General features: G+C 48.5%; 1 protein-coding gene across 3 annotated transcripts in view; it reads left to right on the plus strand.

Annotated features, from left to right (window-relative positions):
• Positions 1-12,007: 12,007 nt before the first annotated feature.
• ACSL6 (acyl-CoA synthetase long chain family member 6) overlaps positions 12,008-20,299 on the plus strand; it is a 57,513-nt gene continuing 49,221 nt past the window's right edge. The window contains exons 1-2 of one of the 3 annotated variants that reach the window (XM_019422076.2): positions 12,009-12,346; positions 14,400-14,481. In XM_019422076.2, the coding sequence (XP_019277621.1) occupies positions 14,463-14,481 (19 nt within the window). In that variant the 5' untranslated portion in view covers positions 12,009-12,346; positions 14,400-14,462. Of the gene's footprint in view, positions 12,347-14,399; positions 14,482-20,299 lie in introns of all 3 variants that reach the window. The other 2 variants (XM_019422074.2, XM_019422078.2) reach the window with 2 other exon arrangements.

The following is a 20,299-nucleotide window of genomic DNA, read 5'->3' on the forward strand; positions in this document are numbered from 1 at the left end:
GTGTCTTGTCTTTTTTTTTTTTTTTTAGAGAGAGAGAGAGAGAGAGAGAGGCAAGGAGAGGGAGACAGAGATCAGAAGCAGGATCTGCACTGACAGCAGACAGCCTGATGCTGGGCTCTAACTCAGTAACCGTGAGATCATGACCTCAGTCGAAATCGGATGCTTAATGGACTGAGCCCCCCAGGTGTGTTTTTTCTAACTAATTTATAAGAGCTCCTCATATAACCAATATTTGGGGGCTGAAAAATTTTGAAATTTCATGTAGTATTTGTATTTAGTATATGAGCTTTCTAGTCAGTTGGGTCTAATTTCTGTACTGATGAGTGGACTTAATATTTGTGTGATTCATCAAATTACCTATTAAGGCATTTTGGTTTTTAGATTATTGTCCTTTCAAAGAGGGCTTTTGGCCAGTATTGAACAGGTATGTCCTTTAAATTAAATTTAAATCCATTTTAGGGGTGCCTGGGTGGCTCAGTCAGTTAAGTGTCCGACCTGGGGCTCAGGTCATGATCTCACAGTTTGTGAGTTTGAGCCCCGCGTGGGGCTCTGTGCTGACAGCTCAGAGCCTGGAGCCTGATTCGGATTCTGTGTCTTCTCTCTCTGCCCCTCCCCAATTCATGCTCTGTCTCTCTCAAAAAATAAATAAACAATACAAAAAATATTTAAAATTTTTTTTAATTTAAATCCATTTTGTTAAGTTTAATTTTTTTTTAACATTTATTTTTGAGAGACAGAGACAGAGCACGAGCTGGGGAGGGACAGAGAGAGAAGTAAACACAGAATCCGAAGCAGGCTCCAGGCCCCAAGCTGTCAGCACAGAGTCCGACATGGGGCTGGAACTCATTAACTCTGAGATCATAACCTGAGCCTGAAGTTGGATGCTTAACTGACTGAGCCACCCAGGAGTCTCCATTTTGTTAAGTTTAAAACTGAGATTGCATTAAGTATAAACCCAACTTTGGGGAGGACTGACATGTTTGTAATATTTAGTATTTTAATCCAGAAAATTAGTTTATCTCTTCATTCGCTGAAGTCTTTTTTATGTCCTTATATCTAGCTTCAAAGCCTTCTTCAGCTTGGTTCTGCACACCTATTGTTTTTTCCCAGCTATTTTCTTGTTTTTTGGTTACTTTTGTGAATATTTTTTCTGTATGTTTTCTGTTATATTTATTTTCATATTTAACAAATATTCAGCCACCTTATAGAAACACTTCTATTTAGTATCACAGCTTTTAGTTCCTTCTCTTAGAGTTTCAACCATGCTTACTTTCTCTCCTCTTTCACTCTCCCATCCACGTATGGAGGCAGAACTAAATTCGAGTACCCCAGAGCAGGAGTACAGATCAGCGCGCACGCCTGTCCTCAGAGGGATATGAATGATCTTCCCCAGTGAGATCATTTGTGCCTGTCTTGGAAAGAAGAGTCTGCTTTGGATGCATAGATGTTCATGGTGACACAGGAGGCACACGCGCCCCCCCCCCCCCAACCACCACCACTTGCACAGCTATGGAACCATGGAAACAAGTCTCCTAGGAGGAGCACAAACCTGGTGAAGCAGAGAGCATGCAGATGGGGCTAGGGGTAATTTGGCAGAAGATCCAGCAGAAGCAAGCCTTGGGGACTTGCAGCTGGCTAGAGGCCCTAAACTTCGTGCTCTTGCAGGAGGGCCCACCCCTGAGGAACATGGTGATGGGAATGGTAGGGCCCAAGAAGAAGGAGGAGGGGCTGAGTGTGTGTGTGTGTGTGTTGTGGAGCAGTGTCCGGGGCAGGGTGGCAGTGGGGAGGTGGGTTGGAGGGAGCAGAGGTACCTGGAAGGAGGACTCGTCTGCCCAATTCTCTGTCTTCCTTCAACTACCCCCTCACCAGAAATCCTTCCTGACCCTTCCTAAAGCCAGAGTTTAGAAGTCCATCGTACCTGTTTCCAAAAGGTCCATGCTGACCCTAGCACAGACCCTGGGAGACCTTCTTTCCAGTTCTCTACCAGAATGGATCCTACTGGTGTTTATATCTGCTTAACGATTTCTCTTTTTTTTTAATTTTTTTAAAATGTTTATTTTTGAGACAGAGGGACAGAGTGTGAGGAGGGGAGGGGCAGAAAGAGGGAGACACAGAATCCCAACCAGGATGCAGGTTCTGAGCTGTCAGCACGGAGCCTGATGTGGGACTCGAACTCACAGACTGTGAGATCATGATCTGAGCCAAAGTCAGATGCCCAACTGACTGAGCCACCCAGGTGCTCCTAATGATTTCTCTTTTATTCTAAAATTCTACAACACCACACTTTCACCCTGAGCGTCTCCTGAATGCCAGATGGCTGAGCATGACAGCAGCATGTGGAATGGAAGGGATGATGGTGTCAAGGGCTGTCCTGGATGGAGGGGGTGGCAGTGTGTGTTTCAGTCTGACTCTCCAAAGATGTGGGTGGCTGATTCCCACCCCAACTCCTTACCCTGAGGTCCGTGAGAATTCACCGTGTGAAACTCCTCTCTTCATCGCATGCTTGGCCTGGCAGCTCTATCCTGGGTGTTTCACATTCCATCATCTTTTCCTTGTTTGGGAACTTTCATTCTACAAAGTTAAAATAATGTCTGAAATTATTTTGAATTGGAGTTGTACAGCACAGTATGCAGGATGCCCTGGTATTTTAGGTGAATTCCCTGCTGCTGTGTCATCACCAAGAGCTCATGGTTGGCCCTGATATTTCTACCATGCAGGGGATATTGTCTTTCCTTCCGCCTGGGGTTTGCCTACACACAAACCACATCACAGCTTTGGAGATGAGAGTGACACTTGTGATTCCTGAGGATACTGGGGTTACTCTTGCCATCTTTTCCCAATGGAAAACATAATTGGCTCCTGAATTCAGATTTCTTCTTCCCAAGAAATTAACTCGATCTTTTTCCTTCTTTTCCATATTCCTAATTTCAAGAGGTTTTATTGAGAAAGGATGTGCAATTGTTGTGGCTTCCTCTTGATGTGACTCTTGCCAATTTTCCTCTTAGTCGATATGATGGAAAGAACACAGGCATGTTAGGGGCACCTGGGTGGCTCAGTCAGTTAAGCATCTGACTCTTGACTTCACCTTACATCATGATCTCACAGTTTTTGAGTTTGAGCCTCACATCGTGCTCTGTGCTGACAGCATGGAGCCTACTTGGAATTCTTTCTCACTCTCTCTCTCCCTCTCTGCCCCTCCCCTGCTTGCTCTCTCTCTCCCTCTCTCTCTCAAATTAAATAAAAATAAACTTAAAAAAAAAAAAGAATACAGGCACGGGAGCTGGATGGCTCTGGATTTAAATATCAGGCAGCCTTGGGATCTTAGGTGAATTATATCAGCTCTCTAAGCTTCAGTATCCTCATCTGCAGAATTAGGTATTTAATGCAAGTGACTGCAAGGCTCACTGGGAAGTATCTCACACATTGCAAATGCAGGAACGTAACTGGGCTTGCAAGGGGCACTGAAATAAGGGTGCCGGGCACAGTCAGAATTGAAGGCCGTTGAAGACAATTGCGTCATGGACATAGCTGGAAATCTTTACCTGGGATTTGTTTTGAGTTGCAACATAGTTGGACCTGATCGCCCTTCTAGTTGGCTGACTAGTATACTGACTCTCTCCACTCCCTCACTGGCCCTGTAGAGAACTCGACAGTGAATTCTTCTGTTTCTCATTTCTGCTGTTCTGGGAATATTTGTTTCATTTTTCATATTCTCTGCAGATGTGTATTCTTTGCGGATAAAGACTAAAATTCCAATTCCAAATTCCCAGGGGTGAACTACTATTGGACCAGTTACCAGTGACCAGGGGACAGAGTCACATTGTGTGAACATGACAGCCCTAGTTGTAAAGCTGTGGCTGGATCGAAGGACATGGTGAGAACAACATTTTCTAAAGAAGGTGGTGCAGAGATAATCCTGACAACCTTCTGTCTCAGAGTTGGAGCGAACCGGAGTTCATCGCGCAATTTCACCTGGATGACACTCAACACAGCTGCAGGTATGGCCCCTGGCTGTTTGTTCCCCACCAGCCTGTCACCCTGCAGTATAGGTCGGATTTTATTCTAGTGAGAATTCAATTTACATAGTTAACCTGTCTGTTAAAATTTCACTTAGGGGGTGCCTGGGTGGCTCAGTCGGTTAAGCGTCCAACTTCAGCTCAGGTCATTATCTCATGATTCACAGGTTGGGGCCGTGCGTCAGGCTCTGTGCTGACAGCTGAGAGCCTGGAGCCTACTTTGTGGATTCTGTCTCCCTCCCTCTCTGACCCTCCCCTGCTCGTACTCTGTCTCTCTCTCTCTCTCTCAAAAATAAATAAAACATTAAAAAATTTTTTCACTTAGGATTTTTGTGCCTATACTTATATCTGACGTTAGCCTATCTGTGTTTATTCAATTGTTTAAAAATCGAGTCTTGGAATTTTGTCTCTAGTTACCTCATAAATTGAATTGGATAGCAAATAATGTTTTTATATAGTTGCAAGTAATTTATATAATATAGAGATGACTTATGTTATCAAATTAAAAAAAAAATTCTCGCTGGGGAGTAATGTATGGTACATTAGGTTGGGAGTTAGAATGCCCAAGGTTTGGTTTGGTCTTCATCTTAATTTTCTGTATGAACATAAGCAAGCCCCTATGCCTCCCAGGCCTCTGTAGGATTAGGGAGGACAGGACAGCTGGCTCAGATGTCTTGTCCGCCCCCCCGCCCCAAACCCAGCTGGCCTTTCTGGGTAATCAGCTGCTGGTGCTCGGAGTTGTTTCTTTTGGCAGGCCCATTGACTCCTTTCTGGAGCCCGGTAGCAGATTTCTAGCCAGTGGTGTTCCCCCCATCTTTGAAGTGCTTTCTGTTGTGTTCCTGGTTTTCTCCTGGCCCTGAGAGTGCCCCCGCCCTCCAGCACTGTTTTTGTTTTCCTTGGGTCTGAGCTCACATGGTCAATGACTTAGGCATTGATTTTTTTCGTTCCCTATAAGGAGCTCTGAGATGGGAAGCATCCTGCCTGCCTCCAGGGAATGTATCATCCCCTTCTGGAAATTCGCTTCTCCTTGGATTTCCCTGGCACCTGGACCCTCCTCAAGAGTTCCTCCTTCCACTGCCTTTGTCCCCCTTCCCTCTCTCTATCACATCCTCATAGGCTGACATGAGCCACTCTGAAGGTCTTCCAACCATGATCTCCCTCTCCAGCTCCAGCTCAACATGGACTTCTTTTTTTGTTTGTTTATTTTTGAGAGAGAAAGAGAGTAAAAGCAGGGGAAGAGCATACAGAGAGGGGGACAGAGGATCTGAAGTGGGTTCTGTACTGATGGCATAGAGCCTGAAGCAGGGCTTGAACTTGCAAACTACAAGATCATGACCTGAGCCAACATCAGACATTTAACCGACTGAGCCACCCGGGCGCCCCTCAGTGTGGACTTCTAATGGCTGCCAGAGCCAAGGAAGCCTGGGACAGATGCCAAGAGCCCCCAGGGTCAGGAGGTGAGGAGTCTGGTAACACTGATCTCTACTCATACCCACCCTGCAGTTCCTGATATTTGGGAAGGAACATCATTCTGATTTCTCTAATGATCTTCCCATGACCTGCTTTTCCCTCTCCAATACCCCAACCCTTTCTGAACTGAGAGAGGACTCTAGAAATGGCTTCTTCTTATATCAGATTTTTCCTTGTTACAAAACTGTCTATTCATTGTAGAAAATTTGGAAAAATACGGATGAATTCAAAGAAGAGAGAAAACCTTATAATCCCACCACTCAGTGACACCACCTACTAATCTTTCTTCCATTTTTTCCATGAATATATAAATGCTTTTAAACATAATTGGGATTGTGCTGAATATACTGCTTGGTAAGCTGCAGGTTTTGATTGACTACATGCCACAAGCATCTCCCTGTGGCACCGTGCAGCGTTCTGCATCATCATTTTTATGGGCAGCAATGCATATACCATCTTATAGATGTGCAAAAATGAATTCAGCTTTGTGATTGAACATTTGGGTTGTTTCCAATTTGGCACTGCTGTAAATAATATTTCAGTGACAATCTTTGTGGACAAATAATTCCTGATTTTCCCCCTTTGTGTTAATTCCTAAGCAAACCCATCAGTGGCAGTCAAAGGTTAAGTCGAAAAAAAATTTTTGAGTTTTGTGACACATCCTTGCCAAACTGCATTTCAGAAGGGGTTTGCGGGATGTCAGAGCTTCAGATGACCAAACTTTCTCCTGATCCCTACTTTTCTTTTCTTACTGAGGTCAGCTGGCCTGGCCAGGAGGCTGAGCTGCCCAGATGGTCACCAGGAAGAAGGGTCTGAATTCCTGTTAGATGGGAGTAGTGAAGTGGGGGTGCTTCCAGATAAGTGAGGTGGAGTTTATGGAATGCTGGTCCTCTGAGCACCTCTGTGACATGGCTTGGAGTGGGGCCCCCACCTGTCTTTAGAGGAAGGAGACAGAAAAAGGGACAGTGACACTCAGGCAGTAGCTTCACAGCTCACTTACATGGACCGCTGTGAAGAGAGGGCCAAGTATTTCTTCTTCTTTCAATTCCCTGTCCATGTCCTTTGCTCATTTGTCTTTTTCTTCTTGATTTGGTAACATGTCAAAACCTTTTCCTGTTGCCTGTGGTATAAATAATTTTTGCAAGTTATCTATTTATCTGTTAAATCTTTTAAATTGTGGTTTTTAAGATGCAGACATTTAACATTTGCTTGTAGTCAGATCTTCAAATCTACCAGTGTTTTCCTTTTGTGGTTTCTACCTTCTTTATTGTACTTAAAAAGATTTTTCCTAACCCCAGATGGCATAAACATTCACCTATATTTCTTCAAAGTTTTTTGTTTGCTTCATTTTCAAAGTCTTAAAAATGTGATTTGTTTCCCATCAAATCCTGACCTTGTGTGAGTGGGAGGCACAGATGCTGGTGCTGGTGGCTTGATTAGCTCTAACTTCCAGGCCTGTGAACTCAGGACAAATTCCAAGTCCTTCGTGTTTGTCCTTCTATGACTCTGGGGAAATCCCAGGAGCCCTCTAGTTATTTAATTGGCCTTTTTAAAATTAAAGAATCTGGGGATGGGGCGCCTGGGTTGGTCAGTCATTGAAGGATCTGATTTTTGGTTTTGGCTCAGGTCGTGATCTCACAGTTCCTAAGCACTAACAGCATGGAGCCTGCTTGGTATTCTCCCTCTCTCCCCCCACCTGCTCATTCTGTCTCTTTCTCACTCTCTCAAAATAAATAAATAAACTTAAAAAAAAACAGTAAATAATGTGGTTGCTTATGTCTGTCCAGTTGGCTCATCAGAAAGCTTTCAATCAAAAGAAACCTTCCCAAATAAGTAGATTAATGTATTTCTGACACCTAGGCAATGGCCTTTCCATAGAGCGGATGCACACCATGTAGGCAGGGACTTCTTGTTTGTTCACTGCTACATCTCCAGTACCTACATAATGCCTTGCACATAGTGGGGACTCAACATAGGCTTCTTAACCGAATTATGCATGAATGATTATCATGTACCCATTTTTTAAATTTAAAGAGGTGATAACATGGAGAAAATACTCATGTGGTCAGGTTTAAAAAAGTAACACAGGGTACTGAATAAACCGTATCCATCATTCATTCGTTTAACAAATAGTTATTGAACTCCACTATGCATGGGGAAAAGACAGGATGAATATAAGGATTAAATGACTTAACATATTGTATTAGTCTTCTGGAGATTCCATAACAAAATACCACAAACTGAGTGGCTTGAACAACAGACATTTATTTTCTCACAGCTCTGGAGGCCAGAAGTCCAAGATCATGATGTCAGCAGGGTTGGTATCTGGTGAGACCTCTCTACTTGGCTTGTGGATGGCTGTCTTCTTGCTGTGTCCTCACAGTCTTTTCTCTGTGTGTGTGCCCTCCTGGTGGCTTTCCCTTTTCTTATAAAGACACTAGGCCTATTGGATCCGGACTCCCTTATGGCCTCATGTAACCTTAATTATCTCCTTAAAGACCCTGTCTCTACATATAGTCACATTGGAGGCTGGGGCTTCAACATATGAATTGGGGGAGGGTTGGGGGGGAGGATACAATTCTTTTTGTAACATATATGTAAAATACTTATAAATAATGCCTGGTTGGGGGCACCTGTCTGGCTCCTTTGGTAGTACATGAGACTCTTGATCTCGGGGTTGTGAGTTGAGTGTAGAGATTACTTAAAAATAAAATCTTTTAAAAAGAAAAAAAAAGAAAGAACATTTGGCACATACTAAGCACAATGTGAATGTTTGATATTATTATTACTATTATTATTGTTAGAAAATATACAAAATCACATTGTTCATTATCCTTGGGGGAATGAGATTACAAATGACTTTAGCTTATACTTTCCTGTATTTTCTAACATTTCTACATTGAACAATTTTATTAACATGGAGGTGAGTGGGATTTCTACTGTTCAATAAAAGACATGGGTTGAATGTTGTTTGCAGCCCTCCAGCAATTTCATCATATATTCCAAGCTTCTGCTCTGGATAGGGTTTCAAGTTCTTGCCTCAGCTCTTTGGATTTGTGGTTGTCAGAGTGCAGAGAAACAAAAATCAGGCTCAGCTCACACAGGCCCACCACCTAGAGCTTCTATTTCCTCATGTATGCAGCGATGAGAGTGGGGGTGCATCATATAGTAAGGGCTGGAAAGACCTTTAGCAGTGGGGTAGTGAGTAGATCAGTTTGAGTTCTTGACTGCAAGCAACAAAATCCATACTGACTATTTTAAGCAGAAAAGGAGCATTTTAAAGAATGTTAGGTGGCCCACAGAATTTGAGGGAAGGTTCAAGAAAAATAGTCAGATCTCAGCTTCTAGGAACAACTCCTCAAACCATCCTCTATCCATTGCTTCTGCTACCAGCCTATGCCAGTAAGATGGAGACCACACATAGGACTTTCTCTTGCTTACTGTTGGCTTTTGAATCAAAGGTTTATAAGGGTATATCTGATCGGCATGGTCTAAGTCACTTATCCACCCCCTCCTGCAAAGGAGGCTGAAAAAGAGAGTTTTCTGGATTGTACCTTAAGAGGAAGGTTCTTACAATGTGGAAAACTATCAAAATAAAGGAGAGTGTTAAAAAAAATGTTGGAGAGTCAAAAAATCAGAAGGTCCACCACTGTCAGAGAAGCATGGCTCAGATGTCCTAACTTCAGGAAAACATGAGACCAGAGTGGCTGAGCTCATTGTTTGATAGTACTTAGAGCCATTATCAGGCTAGATACAGAATGACACTGGACCTCACAGACCAGAGGGTGACTTTTTGTGATGATGAAGAGGCAGCAGAGGTGTGGCTAGTCAGTCAGTTAAATCCTGATGCCAGAAACCTCTCAATTAGCCTCTCTTTGTACCAATGGACACAGAGAGGGACAAGAAGCTTGCCCAGGACTGCACAGCATGGCAGAACTACAGCAAGGACTGGAAGTGGTGTCTTTTGCTCCACTTTGATGCCTGGCAAGATTTAAGGCCCCTCTGGAATATTTCCTCCTTCAGGATATCTCCCCTGGGTTAGGCTAGGATTAAATGTGTGTCTTCACATTCACCACTTGGACTGCTCATCACCTGTGCTTCCTTTTTGACTTTTTTTCCCTCCTTGGTTCCAAGCAGGGGGTCAAATATATACTAGTGAACATTAGCTGAATGAATGAATGAATGAATGGATGGGTGGATGAGAGTCTGGAGGCATATTCTGCTCGCTGGACTTCAGTCCTTTGTTGAAGAATATACTGTTCTCTGTATTCTCTGGATCAGACCCTGTGCCAGGATTTGAAAACATGATCAGGATCCCACCTGCCTGCTCTGTCAGAGGTGCTGATCTGGGAGGAGATAGATGTGAACCGAGCTGACCACTACTGTGGCTCATCTTACTAACAGAGAAGTCCAAGGGTCCTCCAGGCTGGCCTAGTTATCTCTGGGCCCTGGGTCCCCTCCTGCTGAGTTCCATGGCTGCTACCCATGCAATCTGGATGCCTCAGTGTCACAACTGCTGAAGTTCACAGAAGGTCCATAGATATCCACCCACAGAGGGGGAATGAGATCTCTGGAACCAAAGACAGAAAAGAACAAGTCTCTGTAACCAGTGGCAGGAATAAGCCTAAAGAGGAAAAATACCTGGCCATGATCCCACGGCCAGGCCCATGGTCTTCGAATCCCTACCCCTCAAGGAGTAGGTGGAGATAGGCCATGCTTGAAAAATACTCAGTTAAGCTGTAATCTGTCACAGCTCAAGCACATCTTTTTGAATTAAAATATTCACAAGTAGCAGAGACATCTGTAGGAAGAGTAACTGGATGCGACATCCTGCAGGAGGCCAGACTAAATGTGTCCCATGACATCACTCTGGAGAAGAGGCTGCCAGGAGCCATGCAAGGGACTGGAGCACTTCTGCAGCTGAGTGTTGTAGAGGAAGGCTGGGCCTGGGGCTAGCGGCATGTCTTCTGGGCCTCCTGCTCTACAGGGAAGTTCTTTGTTGGCCCCCTGCCCTATGGAGAAATTGTCTGACGATCTCTCTAGACTAATCTGATCTGGAGAGATACTTTCTTGTTGCCCAGCCTTCTGGTTCCCCTTAGGTTTCCTTATGAGCACCAGCAGGGCTTCAGTTAGTCTGCTGCCAGTGGGATTTTGGAGGGGTGGGGGGTGTGGGATTCTGATAGCCATGTGACATCCTCTTGGAGGAGCCTTCCAAACCTGGAGTATGAGAGATTCCATCAAAGTCCCTGCCAGGTTGTGCCTGAGTTCCAGCAGGAGCATCTCTACCAGGAGTCCCGATCCTGCTTTGGGGACGGTGGAAGATCCTACTGTAAATATGGGAATTGTTTCAGAGGCACACATATGTACACTTTCACCTACAGGTGTCTATGGACAGGCCTGGGCAGACGTATGCCATACACTGGTACTGCAGGTGCAGGCCCCTGTACAAATTCATACCCTAATGGCTAAGTTGTTGAGCACATGCGCACATAGGGCAGGTGGTCTCTGGTAGGTCTGAAGAGACCTCTGGCTCTTCCATTCTCTGCCACCTGATCTCTGTTCTCTGGTTTTCTACCCTTTTCTCCCTGGGTCAGCTAGTGCCTGGCCTGGGAGGGTTGCATATATTCTGGACTGGGCTGCTTGAGCGCTGTCCTCGGTGCTGGAGGCCTGGTGGGACATGCACATTTAAGAACAGCAAGAGTGTTGGGAGGAGGTGACCCTGAAATCCAGGTGTAGGTGTAGGACCCACCAGGATATCTAAATTTATTCTAGTTATTCTTTCAAAAGAAGGTACAACTGGGCTTCCTCTTTCCATCCCAGACACTGAAACAGAAGGTGTCCAACCCCTCAGCCAGTAAAGTGGCCATATGTGGCTGTGGGTGGCTGTGTAGCCATTCCCTGTAGCTATGGGGGGCTTCTTGAGACCTCATGTGCCATAAATAGGTATGTATGAAGACCATGACTGCCTGTGTATTCAAGAAACACCTGTGATTCCATGTGGTTTCCTGTGACCTCCTGTGACCCATGTGGCAGGTTGTGACTACATGGAGCCTCCTGTGACCTTGGGTGGCCTCAGATTCAACCTTCCCAGAAGGGAAGATCTGAAGTCTGGGGTTCCCAGGGAATTTGGGCCCTAATCAGGCCTAGAAATTCGTTTGCCAGAGCCTACACGGACCACCTCTCTCTTCTCTGGCTTGCGAACTTGGCACCCATGGGCTCCTGGTGTCTGTAAACTTGGGTCCTGGGAGGCGTCCGCGTCAGCGGGAACCGGCCCACAGGCAGCGTGCCTCCTAGAACAGGTGACTGCAACCCCTCTGCCACCCAAGCCTGCCCAGCAATCAAAGGCAGGGGCACGCGGAGAAAGGGTCGGGCAGCGGTGGGGTGAGCGCGGTTCACGCTCCGCCGCTCGTCTCCCGTGCGCCCCTCTTCTGCCCGTTTCCCCAGAACGCCTAGTCCTGACGTTGGGGGCGGGGGCGCAGAGGGCTGGTCGGCTCTGCGGCCGGCCCCTCCCCCTCCCGGGCCTCGGCGGTTCCGAAGAGGCTCTGAGCGCTGGGGGCGCCAGGGACTCGGCAGGTTGCAAGGCGGCCTGGGGGGCTCCGGTGCCGAGCGCGCGCCGCGCCCTCCCCCTCCCGCCAAGACTCCGCAGCGGCGCGGAGAGGGGGGGCGCTGCGGAGCCGGGGGGCGGGGGCTAAAAATACCCGGCGGCGGCGGCGGCGGCGGCGGCGGCAGCGAGGCGACTGCTGGGGCTGCGGGGCTGCGGGGCTGCGGCCGAGGAGGCCGTGCAGGGCCAGGCCGGGCCCCGCTGATCGACATGCTGACCTTCTTCCTCGTCTCCGGGGGCTCCCTCTGGCTATTCGCGGGTAAGTCCCCATTCTGTCCTCGTCCCAGACCCCCATCCCCCGCGCGCTGTAGGGTCTTGGCTCCGGATGGAGGTGAGCTCCCAGTCTCGGCCTCTGAGCAGTCCCTTCAAGTCTCTCTCGCCACCCTGGCCTCCCAGGTCGTTTCCCCACCCCCAAATTCTGGCGGGCTCTGTGTCGGGGTTTGGGAAGCAGCTGGATGTTCGGAAATGAGGGACCTGGCTCTCAGGACATCACAACAGCCTCCCTCGGGTTCTCGCACCCTCTCCCCTTAAGGGAGCACCACCGGTGATCAAGACTAGGCCGAGCCCACTCGTACCGCAAGGGACACGTAGGGCATCCTTGCCCATCCCTAGTGTCCAGAAACAGAGGTTGTTGGTGCCTGACGTTTTGCCGCAAGTCAGCGACATAACCAGCACTGTCCTGGGGCTTCTGATCGTGGTCAGGGGTCTCCTCAAGACCCCTCACTGCCCACCCTTGAGCCAGAAATCTTAACTAGATTTCTGTAACGGAGGTGTTTACCTGATTCCTCAGCTCTACCCACTGCTTGTGTCCCCACTGCTCCTGGGCCTTTCCCCTCCCCCTCACAGGAGTGAGCTCCTCGCCCCTACATTCTCTTAGGAAGCAGTAAGGACCCCCTGTGAATCCCTGCCCAGCACTCCCCTCACCCCCCTACACACACCTGGGGTCTCACCACAGGCCCGTTCATCCACCAGTTCTGCTGCCTGCACCAGCCAGTCCCCTCTGAGAGCGTTGGGTTCCTCCAGGGTATAATACCACTAAAGGGTCTCCACATCGGACTGCCCATGTGCAGATTTAAGCCTGATAAGGTATGTGAAGTGTTTGGAACTTAAACTGGCCTTAAAAGGGACCTAGTCTAAAGTGAATACTCTGTGAATGTTAATTCACATTCAAACTGCAGCTTCAGAGGTCATAAGGTTCTTTTTGAGCCAAAAAAAGGGAATCCAACCGTTTTGAAATCCTTACCTGAAACTTTACATGTACTATTTAATATTCACAGCAAATACTAGGAGTTTGATGGCACTTTCCCTTTCTAACTGAGGCTCAGAGGTAATTGACTTGCCCAGTGTCACATGGATAATATCTGGCAGAGTGGGATTTGATGTGAGGCTTTAATTGATCAATCATTGCTAAGTGCATGGTGGTATAAGGCCTGAAACTTGGTTGGTGGGCCAGGTGATCACCGACCCCCCCCCCCCCCCATTGCCCTGAGTTGGGCCACAGGGACACTTCCCCTGAGCCGGGGAGTGAGTGAGGCCTCTCTAATCCCTTCAGCTCCCTAAGCTCCTTCTGTCTGTTGGTGTCTGAGGACAGGCCATGCAGGGCCATTCTGGGCCTGATGTGCTCATCTAGCAGGCAAGGTCGGAGCCGGAGCTGGACTCACGGGTCAGGGGCAGGAGTTACCAAAATAATGATGAGGATGATGATGGTGATAGCGACAGCCACCATTTACTGAGTGATGGTCTCCAAGCCTTTCCCTAGTGCCAGGACCCTTTGCTTTACCCTTAGTAGGCCCTCACCAAGCCATGGAACCTTGGTCTCCTGCAGCTGCAAGAAGATATCTGGAGACTACAGGGCCACATGTGTTGGGAGTAATCAGCAGCCTTTGAGAAAAAGCCCCTTACAGTGTTGGGTCCTTGTCTGAAATTGGGGTTCAGCAGACATTGACTCAAACTGACCTTCTGTCCTGCATCATTGTGGAGTATTTCCCAAAGTGGTCACATGCCTCTCTGAATGACTGTACAGAGGCCCTGGAGTGGTCAGGGAAGGTGACTCTTGGTACAGATGGCAGCTGCTTCCATAGAGGGCAAGTTCCTCAATGCAAAGCAGGAAATTCCTCAAAGATGCCACATTTGACACCAGAGTGAGTGACTAAGTAGTGATCACTGGATGGAGCATCCGACAATCATGTTAGGGCACTCCCAGATCATGTGTCCACCGTGCTTGGTACTTTGCCTAGACCCCAGCTTTTCTGTGGGGAGAGAGGAAACTCCTAGGCTAAGCCTGACAATACATTCGGCCTTGTGATCTCCAGGGTTCCTAGGAAGCTGTCAGATCCCTTTGACTCAGCTAGAAAGAGGAGAGGACCCTCAAGCTGATGTCACTCTTTAGTAGAGGTATGTGCTTTTCGCCACCCATTCTGGCTCTAAGGAAACAAGGACTGCCTACAAGGGGCTGCAGGGAAGAGATAATGTGAAAAGGTAGGAGGAAGATACCTGGAGGAAGAACTTTCCATCTGGGGGAGGCAGCCTTGTGCTCTGAGCCCTAGGAGAGCAAGAGCTGCATCTTTCCTATTCCGCACTGGAGAGGCCAGTACTGAGTCCTGGGCCAGCCCAGGTCCCACCTGTGTGTTGAGTAGTAAACAAGGAAACAAATAAAATAGATCCAGCCTGAGTCAGATGCTGTGCCTGGCCTGGGAAAACCTGGTTGCTTTCAGTGTCATGAGTTCTCAGGACTGTGGGAACAATGGATTGCCATTTCTGCCTGGCCATCCGGCACCACTGGGCAAAGCAGAAAGAGGTACCCCACTTAGTGGATGAATTTCTGAAAGGGTGTCCCTTCCTTTAGGTTGATGCAGCACCATGCCAGAATAGACAAGGTCTATTCTGCTCAACCATATGCCTGACCATTGGTGACATCTTAATAGGCTTCTGCGGCATAGAGGGGTGTTTGTCAGAGGCAGGTAGAGAACATCAGGTCAGCAAAGGTGTGCAAGAAGAATTATAGAGTGGGTCTTCAGAGCCTTGTGCCTAGGGGGCCTAGATTGTGGGAGGAAGATGGAGTCTGGATAGCTGGAGATTCTGGAGGAGAGGAGGTTTTTTTAGCCTGTACAGAAGCTCCCTGTTCAGGTGCACTGGCCAGGCTGTGCCAGCAGGGGGAGAATGGAGGCTGGTAGGATTCAGAGAGGCTGTTGATGGTTTGGATGAGATTAGATGTGGCTCAGGTTGAGGCTGGGCTCCTGGAGGGGAAAGTAGGAAGCCTCAGCTGTGGCCATGGGGAATAAGGGCTGGCTCTGGTAGCAGAGACTGGTGTGGCAGCCATCTGGCTGTAAGTGTCCAAGGAAGGTGCAGGCTTGCACAGCTTGGCTCAGTTCAACCCCATCAAATCTTCCCCCACTGATTCCAGGCTCCCAGTAGTATAGAGGATTGATAAGAGATCTGAGGCCATTATAGGGGGCCCAAGAAGGCACTTAGGACCTGTAAATATTGTGGGGCTCCAGGCAGAACAGCTGAGGGCATGCCTCACAAAAGAAAATTTGGATTTACACATGATGCACTGCTGTGTAGGAGAATTCTCACCTCAGCACCTTATCCTCCCCAGACTGTGGTAGGATACAAGAGTCATACCAGTGACAGCACACCAACACCAGAGGGCAGCAGAACTGGGCCTTTCAGCTCTGGCTGGTTTCCTGTCCCATGTGATTACAAGGGCCCTTAGATTGACCTTCAGAAGGCTGACTTTGGCTCAGCTTCAGGCCCAGATGGGACCCAGGACTATTCCATACATACATCAAGCAGAATAAGTGAGCATGAGGCTCTGGCTTGTTTGCAAAAAGAGGCAAAAGTTATAGGCATTTGTATAACACAAGCTGCACTTTGTAATTAGCCATGTGATTAGCGTGGCACATAGTAGGCACTCACATATTTATGGAATGTGGGAGGGGGTTGTTTTTATGGGGGGAAGTGTTGTTGCAAACGTGCTGATTTGACTGCTGTTTCCCTGAGCACCTACCATGTGTCAAGCCCTGTGTTCTACAATTCCCTAACCTTTCCTTTAATCTTCCCCACAACACTGTGGTGCTGTTATCCCCATTTAAAAAATGACGCTGTGAGACTCAGGGAGGTTCAGGGGTGAAGCAACTCCTAAGAGCTATGAGCCAGACCATACCCTCAGACTTCCAGTCCAGGGAGGAACCATCAGACCTGAGCAGCCAGGGCATGAGCCCTCCAGCAGACTTGTCCGTGGGCACAAGTAAGGGACTGGTCCTTGGAAGGGGGAGGGTTTGAAGAGAGGACAGACATAAAGTGCTGAGAGCAGGGGCTGGCACATAGGAAAGGGCCCTTTAAATGTTAATTCAAGCTAGGCCTTCCTTAAAGCAGGTGCAGGGTTCTGATGTGCAGAAAGGGAGTAGGGAAACAAAGCATTCCAGGCAGAAGGACTAGTCTGAGGAAAGACTGGTCATAGGAGTGACTGTGGCCAAACTCGGCTTGGCGAGTGAGGTCATCAGGGCTGGGTTCTGCAGGCCCTAGAATACCAAGCCAGGCATCCTGGGCTTTGTTCTGTACAGTGGCTGCTTCCAGGAAACATAGCCCAAACTGGACATGTGGGTGGCCAAGGTGACACTACCCCTGCACATCTACAAGCCATGGCTAGTGACACCTCTCCCACTGAGCTGCAGTTTTGGGCCTCCTATAGTATGATCTCCTAGAGGGCAGGGCCAGAGTTTCTTCTCTCTGTGCCCCAGTCTGGGGCCAGGCACAGTGTGAGCTGTTGTTTACTGCATAAATGAATAATATGAAGAATTCCATGAGAATAATTTATTTTAATAATGATGTATTTTATAAGCCATTCTCTTACCACAAATCAATTAGCAAATAATAGATCTTGTGTGTGCTTTTACTAGGTGCCAACTGGGGATGATGCCAGTGTGGTAGAAACAGTAGGGGAAAGCAGGCATGAACTCCTCGCAGGCAGGACAGGTCAGCCTTCAGGGGGGAACCGTTAGTGCTAAGAACCCAGAACAGAAGGAGGTGCTCCAAAAGTTTTTGCTAAAGGAAGGAGGGAAGGACCAAACCCATACCTGCAGGTGATTGGTTTTCTGGAAGATATTCTTCTCTAAGGGTGAGGTATTTTGTTTCCTTAGAGCTCCAGTAGGGTGGGAGCTCTGACCAACTAGAGCAGACAGGAGGCCTTAATCAGGGTCCTCAGCTCACTTGATGGTCTGGTGTCATGGCCCCATTTCCTGCATTGGCATGGCCAGAATCATCACTAGCCACCCATTGGGCTTCAGGAATGCTACTTTGGGCCCTTGGAGTGTCCTTCAGGATGCCCAGGCTGGTCTCCCACCAAGGCTTGGATGCTCTGGGAACTCATGGTGGGTGTAGTCATTCCCAGACCTTGTTCCTTTTTGTGGCTTTTGATTCATGTGAGGCTTGGGGTCTGTGACAGGCAGAAATGGAAAGATGGGAAGTGGGTTGGGACAAATTCTGAACCAAACTGAGCTATCTGTTCTGAGACCTAACCTGTAATCTCAGAGCCTGAAGGATTTTTAGATCCCAAAAAGTCCCACCTGTACCTACCTACTTGCTCTTCCCAGGAACATCTTTCCTTTCCTGACAGCTAGTTCAGGTGTTTGGCTGGGGTTGTCTATGGAGAATAGTTGTGGGGGAGGCGGGTGCTGGCTTCTGATTTGCCATCTGCCCATTCAGGCCTGCATTCTGAGATAGGTGTCTTCTGGGGCTTTAGAGCAAGAAGCCAGGCCAGGATAGTACCAGTGAGGGAACAATCAGCATCTCTGTTTTCAGACCCTGGGACAAGCAAATCTGGAATGACACCTTTTGGGGCTAGGAACAGACCCAGTGATTGATGATTATTGGAGGAAAGAGAGAGGACAGGCAGGCCCAGGTCAAACGGGCAGCTCTGGGTCCAAGCCCACTAACCAACACCAGGAATCCCACCCTACTCCCAGTGCACTACACCAGCCTGGCCCACCAGTACAGGAGGTGGATCCCAAGGGACCAACCAGGACTCAGCCCTGCTACAAGGCCCTTTGGTACCCTCCAGCATGTGGATTGCTGCTGGGGCTAACTATCTCCAGTCAGCGTCCTTCTGACCACTAACCCCTGGCCCAGCCTTGGCTATAGGCCATTCTGGGCAGTGACTGCAGATCCTGTCGAATAGGCATAAGAGCCACTGGGAGGGACAGTGAGGTCAGTCAGAGACTGGGCAGCAGGATAAAATATGGGCCTGCCAGTAAGGTTGGACAGGGAAGTTGGCCAGAGGCTGGATGGTGAGGCTCTAGAGGCCAATGAGATGAAGGTAGTTAACAACACAGAGAAGGGGGACTCACCAGGACCCATCCAGACCTTCAGTGAATCCTTAACTTTGGAAAGGGCAGTGCTTCTGGCCCCTCTGCTATGGCCCCTAGAGCTGAGGTTGCATGAAGCCACCTGGTTTATGCTGGGTTGCATAAACCCCAGGACCCTGCTTAGTGTCTGGCGAGCTTCAGTGTTAACAGTGATAGTGCCTTCTAGCAGATGGGTGGGACATGGTTCTCTTGGAGATGCCCTCAACTCACCCTTACTCAGCCCCCCACCCTGCCTACAGTCTCTCCCCACAAGCCTAGCTCATCTTGGAGTGGTGGAGAGAAAGGGAGGGCAGGCCTTTTCCTGGCCAGTGGGCTGGTGAGAGGTGTGTGTACATATGTCCCTATCCCTTGCCACAGGTCAGACATCAGGGAAGGCTGAGACCCATGAAGCACCCTTTCCATCTATACTGAAGCGTCCTTTCCCCTCCTGCTCCTCTCCTTCCTCTGACCTCCTGTTCCCCTCAGGGTAGCTCCCTGAACACTCACAGACATGCCTGGCCTCTTGGCTTCATGGGGGTACTGTTGGCCCCAACTTACAGACGAAAGACCTGAGGAGGGAACAGCAATGGATGTTCATCACAGATGGGCATTTTCTTTGGGCTGAGAAGCTGACCAGGCCTGTTTCCGTTGGCTTGCAGGGAATCAGCAGAGCAGCCACCAGACCTCCTGTTGGTTCTGAATCAGTTCCTCAAGTGTTTTTGTCCTAGATTTCCACTCAGGCTAAACCACCATGTGTGTGTTTGAGGTCTCCCTGTGTCACTGTCTCCTGTTAATGGGAGTCTGAGTAGCATCCATACTTCATAAGGTACTAGGTTTGTACTCTGGTTAATAGACAGCTCCTGGTGACCCCCAGGTGTCAGAAAAGCAGCTCTTCTGGCCTCTGGAAGTCTGAACAAAATTGATGTCTGATCTTGTCATGGGGCCTCTGTTGAGGATGGAGTCCAAGCCTTGGAGTGTCCCAGAAGCTTGTGATCTCGCACGGTGGGCTCTGGGTTACCGTAAACCCTACCCACAGTTTGAGGGCAGTGTGGCAGCAGTTCCTGGTGAGGCGGGCAGAGGATGCACGCGGCCTCCATTCTTAAAAGTCCTTTCTGGGCACTGCAAGTTCTTTCGTTTACCATTACATTTTTCTTCCCTTTTCTTTCTCCATGTTTAATCATCAACACTGTGAAAATTACCAAAGTTCCCTCATAAATAAAAGGCGGTGACCTTAGATCCAGCCATTTCTATTTTCGAAAGGGGGCAAAACGAACAGATCCTCAGAACGAGCCAATCCTACTTCTTGGTGCCACCCACTCTGACCCAACACAGTGCTTTCTTTCCTTGGGGCCACAGAGGCCTCTGGCTCCATCTGGAAAGGTGGCGGGTTCAGTGAGAATCCAAGTGATGGTTGCTCTCGGTGGGTCAGTGTGAACAACGTCCAACAGCCTTCCTGGACCAGCCAGGGCCTCGTTTTCGCTTGGTCTGAAAGAGATTTTTGTTTTCTGGTGAGAACAGCCCCAGTCTGGCGCCCGGAGCCAGCCGCAGGAATACACACCCTTTCATGTGACAGGCCCAGAGTGGAAAGATACAGCACCAGGCCCTCCCCTGCACTCCTCAGGAGGCGGGCATTTGCATATTCCCCATTCATCCTGGCCTTGAAAAGGAGGCCTGAGTTCTCAATGCTCCTGCCCAGCTGAGGGCTGGGCCACTTGAGCCCTGATATTAACCCTGTGGACACCAGTGGCTCTCAGTGGCCAACAACAGGACCTTGCGGCCCTAGGGCAGTGAGAGACGGCTGCTGTGTGACCCTGACCTCCAGAGGGACGAATCAGGAAGTGGCAAGGTCCCACTGACAGGCATAGCCT

The sequence above is a fragment of the Panthera pardus genome, unplaced genomic scaffold (assembly GCF_024362965.1).
Source record: "Panthera pardus isolate Hobbes unplaced genomic scaffold, ASM2436296v1 HiC_scaffold_2, whole genome shotgun sequence".
NCBI classification, from domain to species: Eukaryota; Metazoa; Chordata; class Mammalia; order Carnivora; family Felidae; genus Panthera; species Panthera pardus.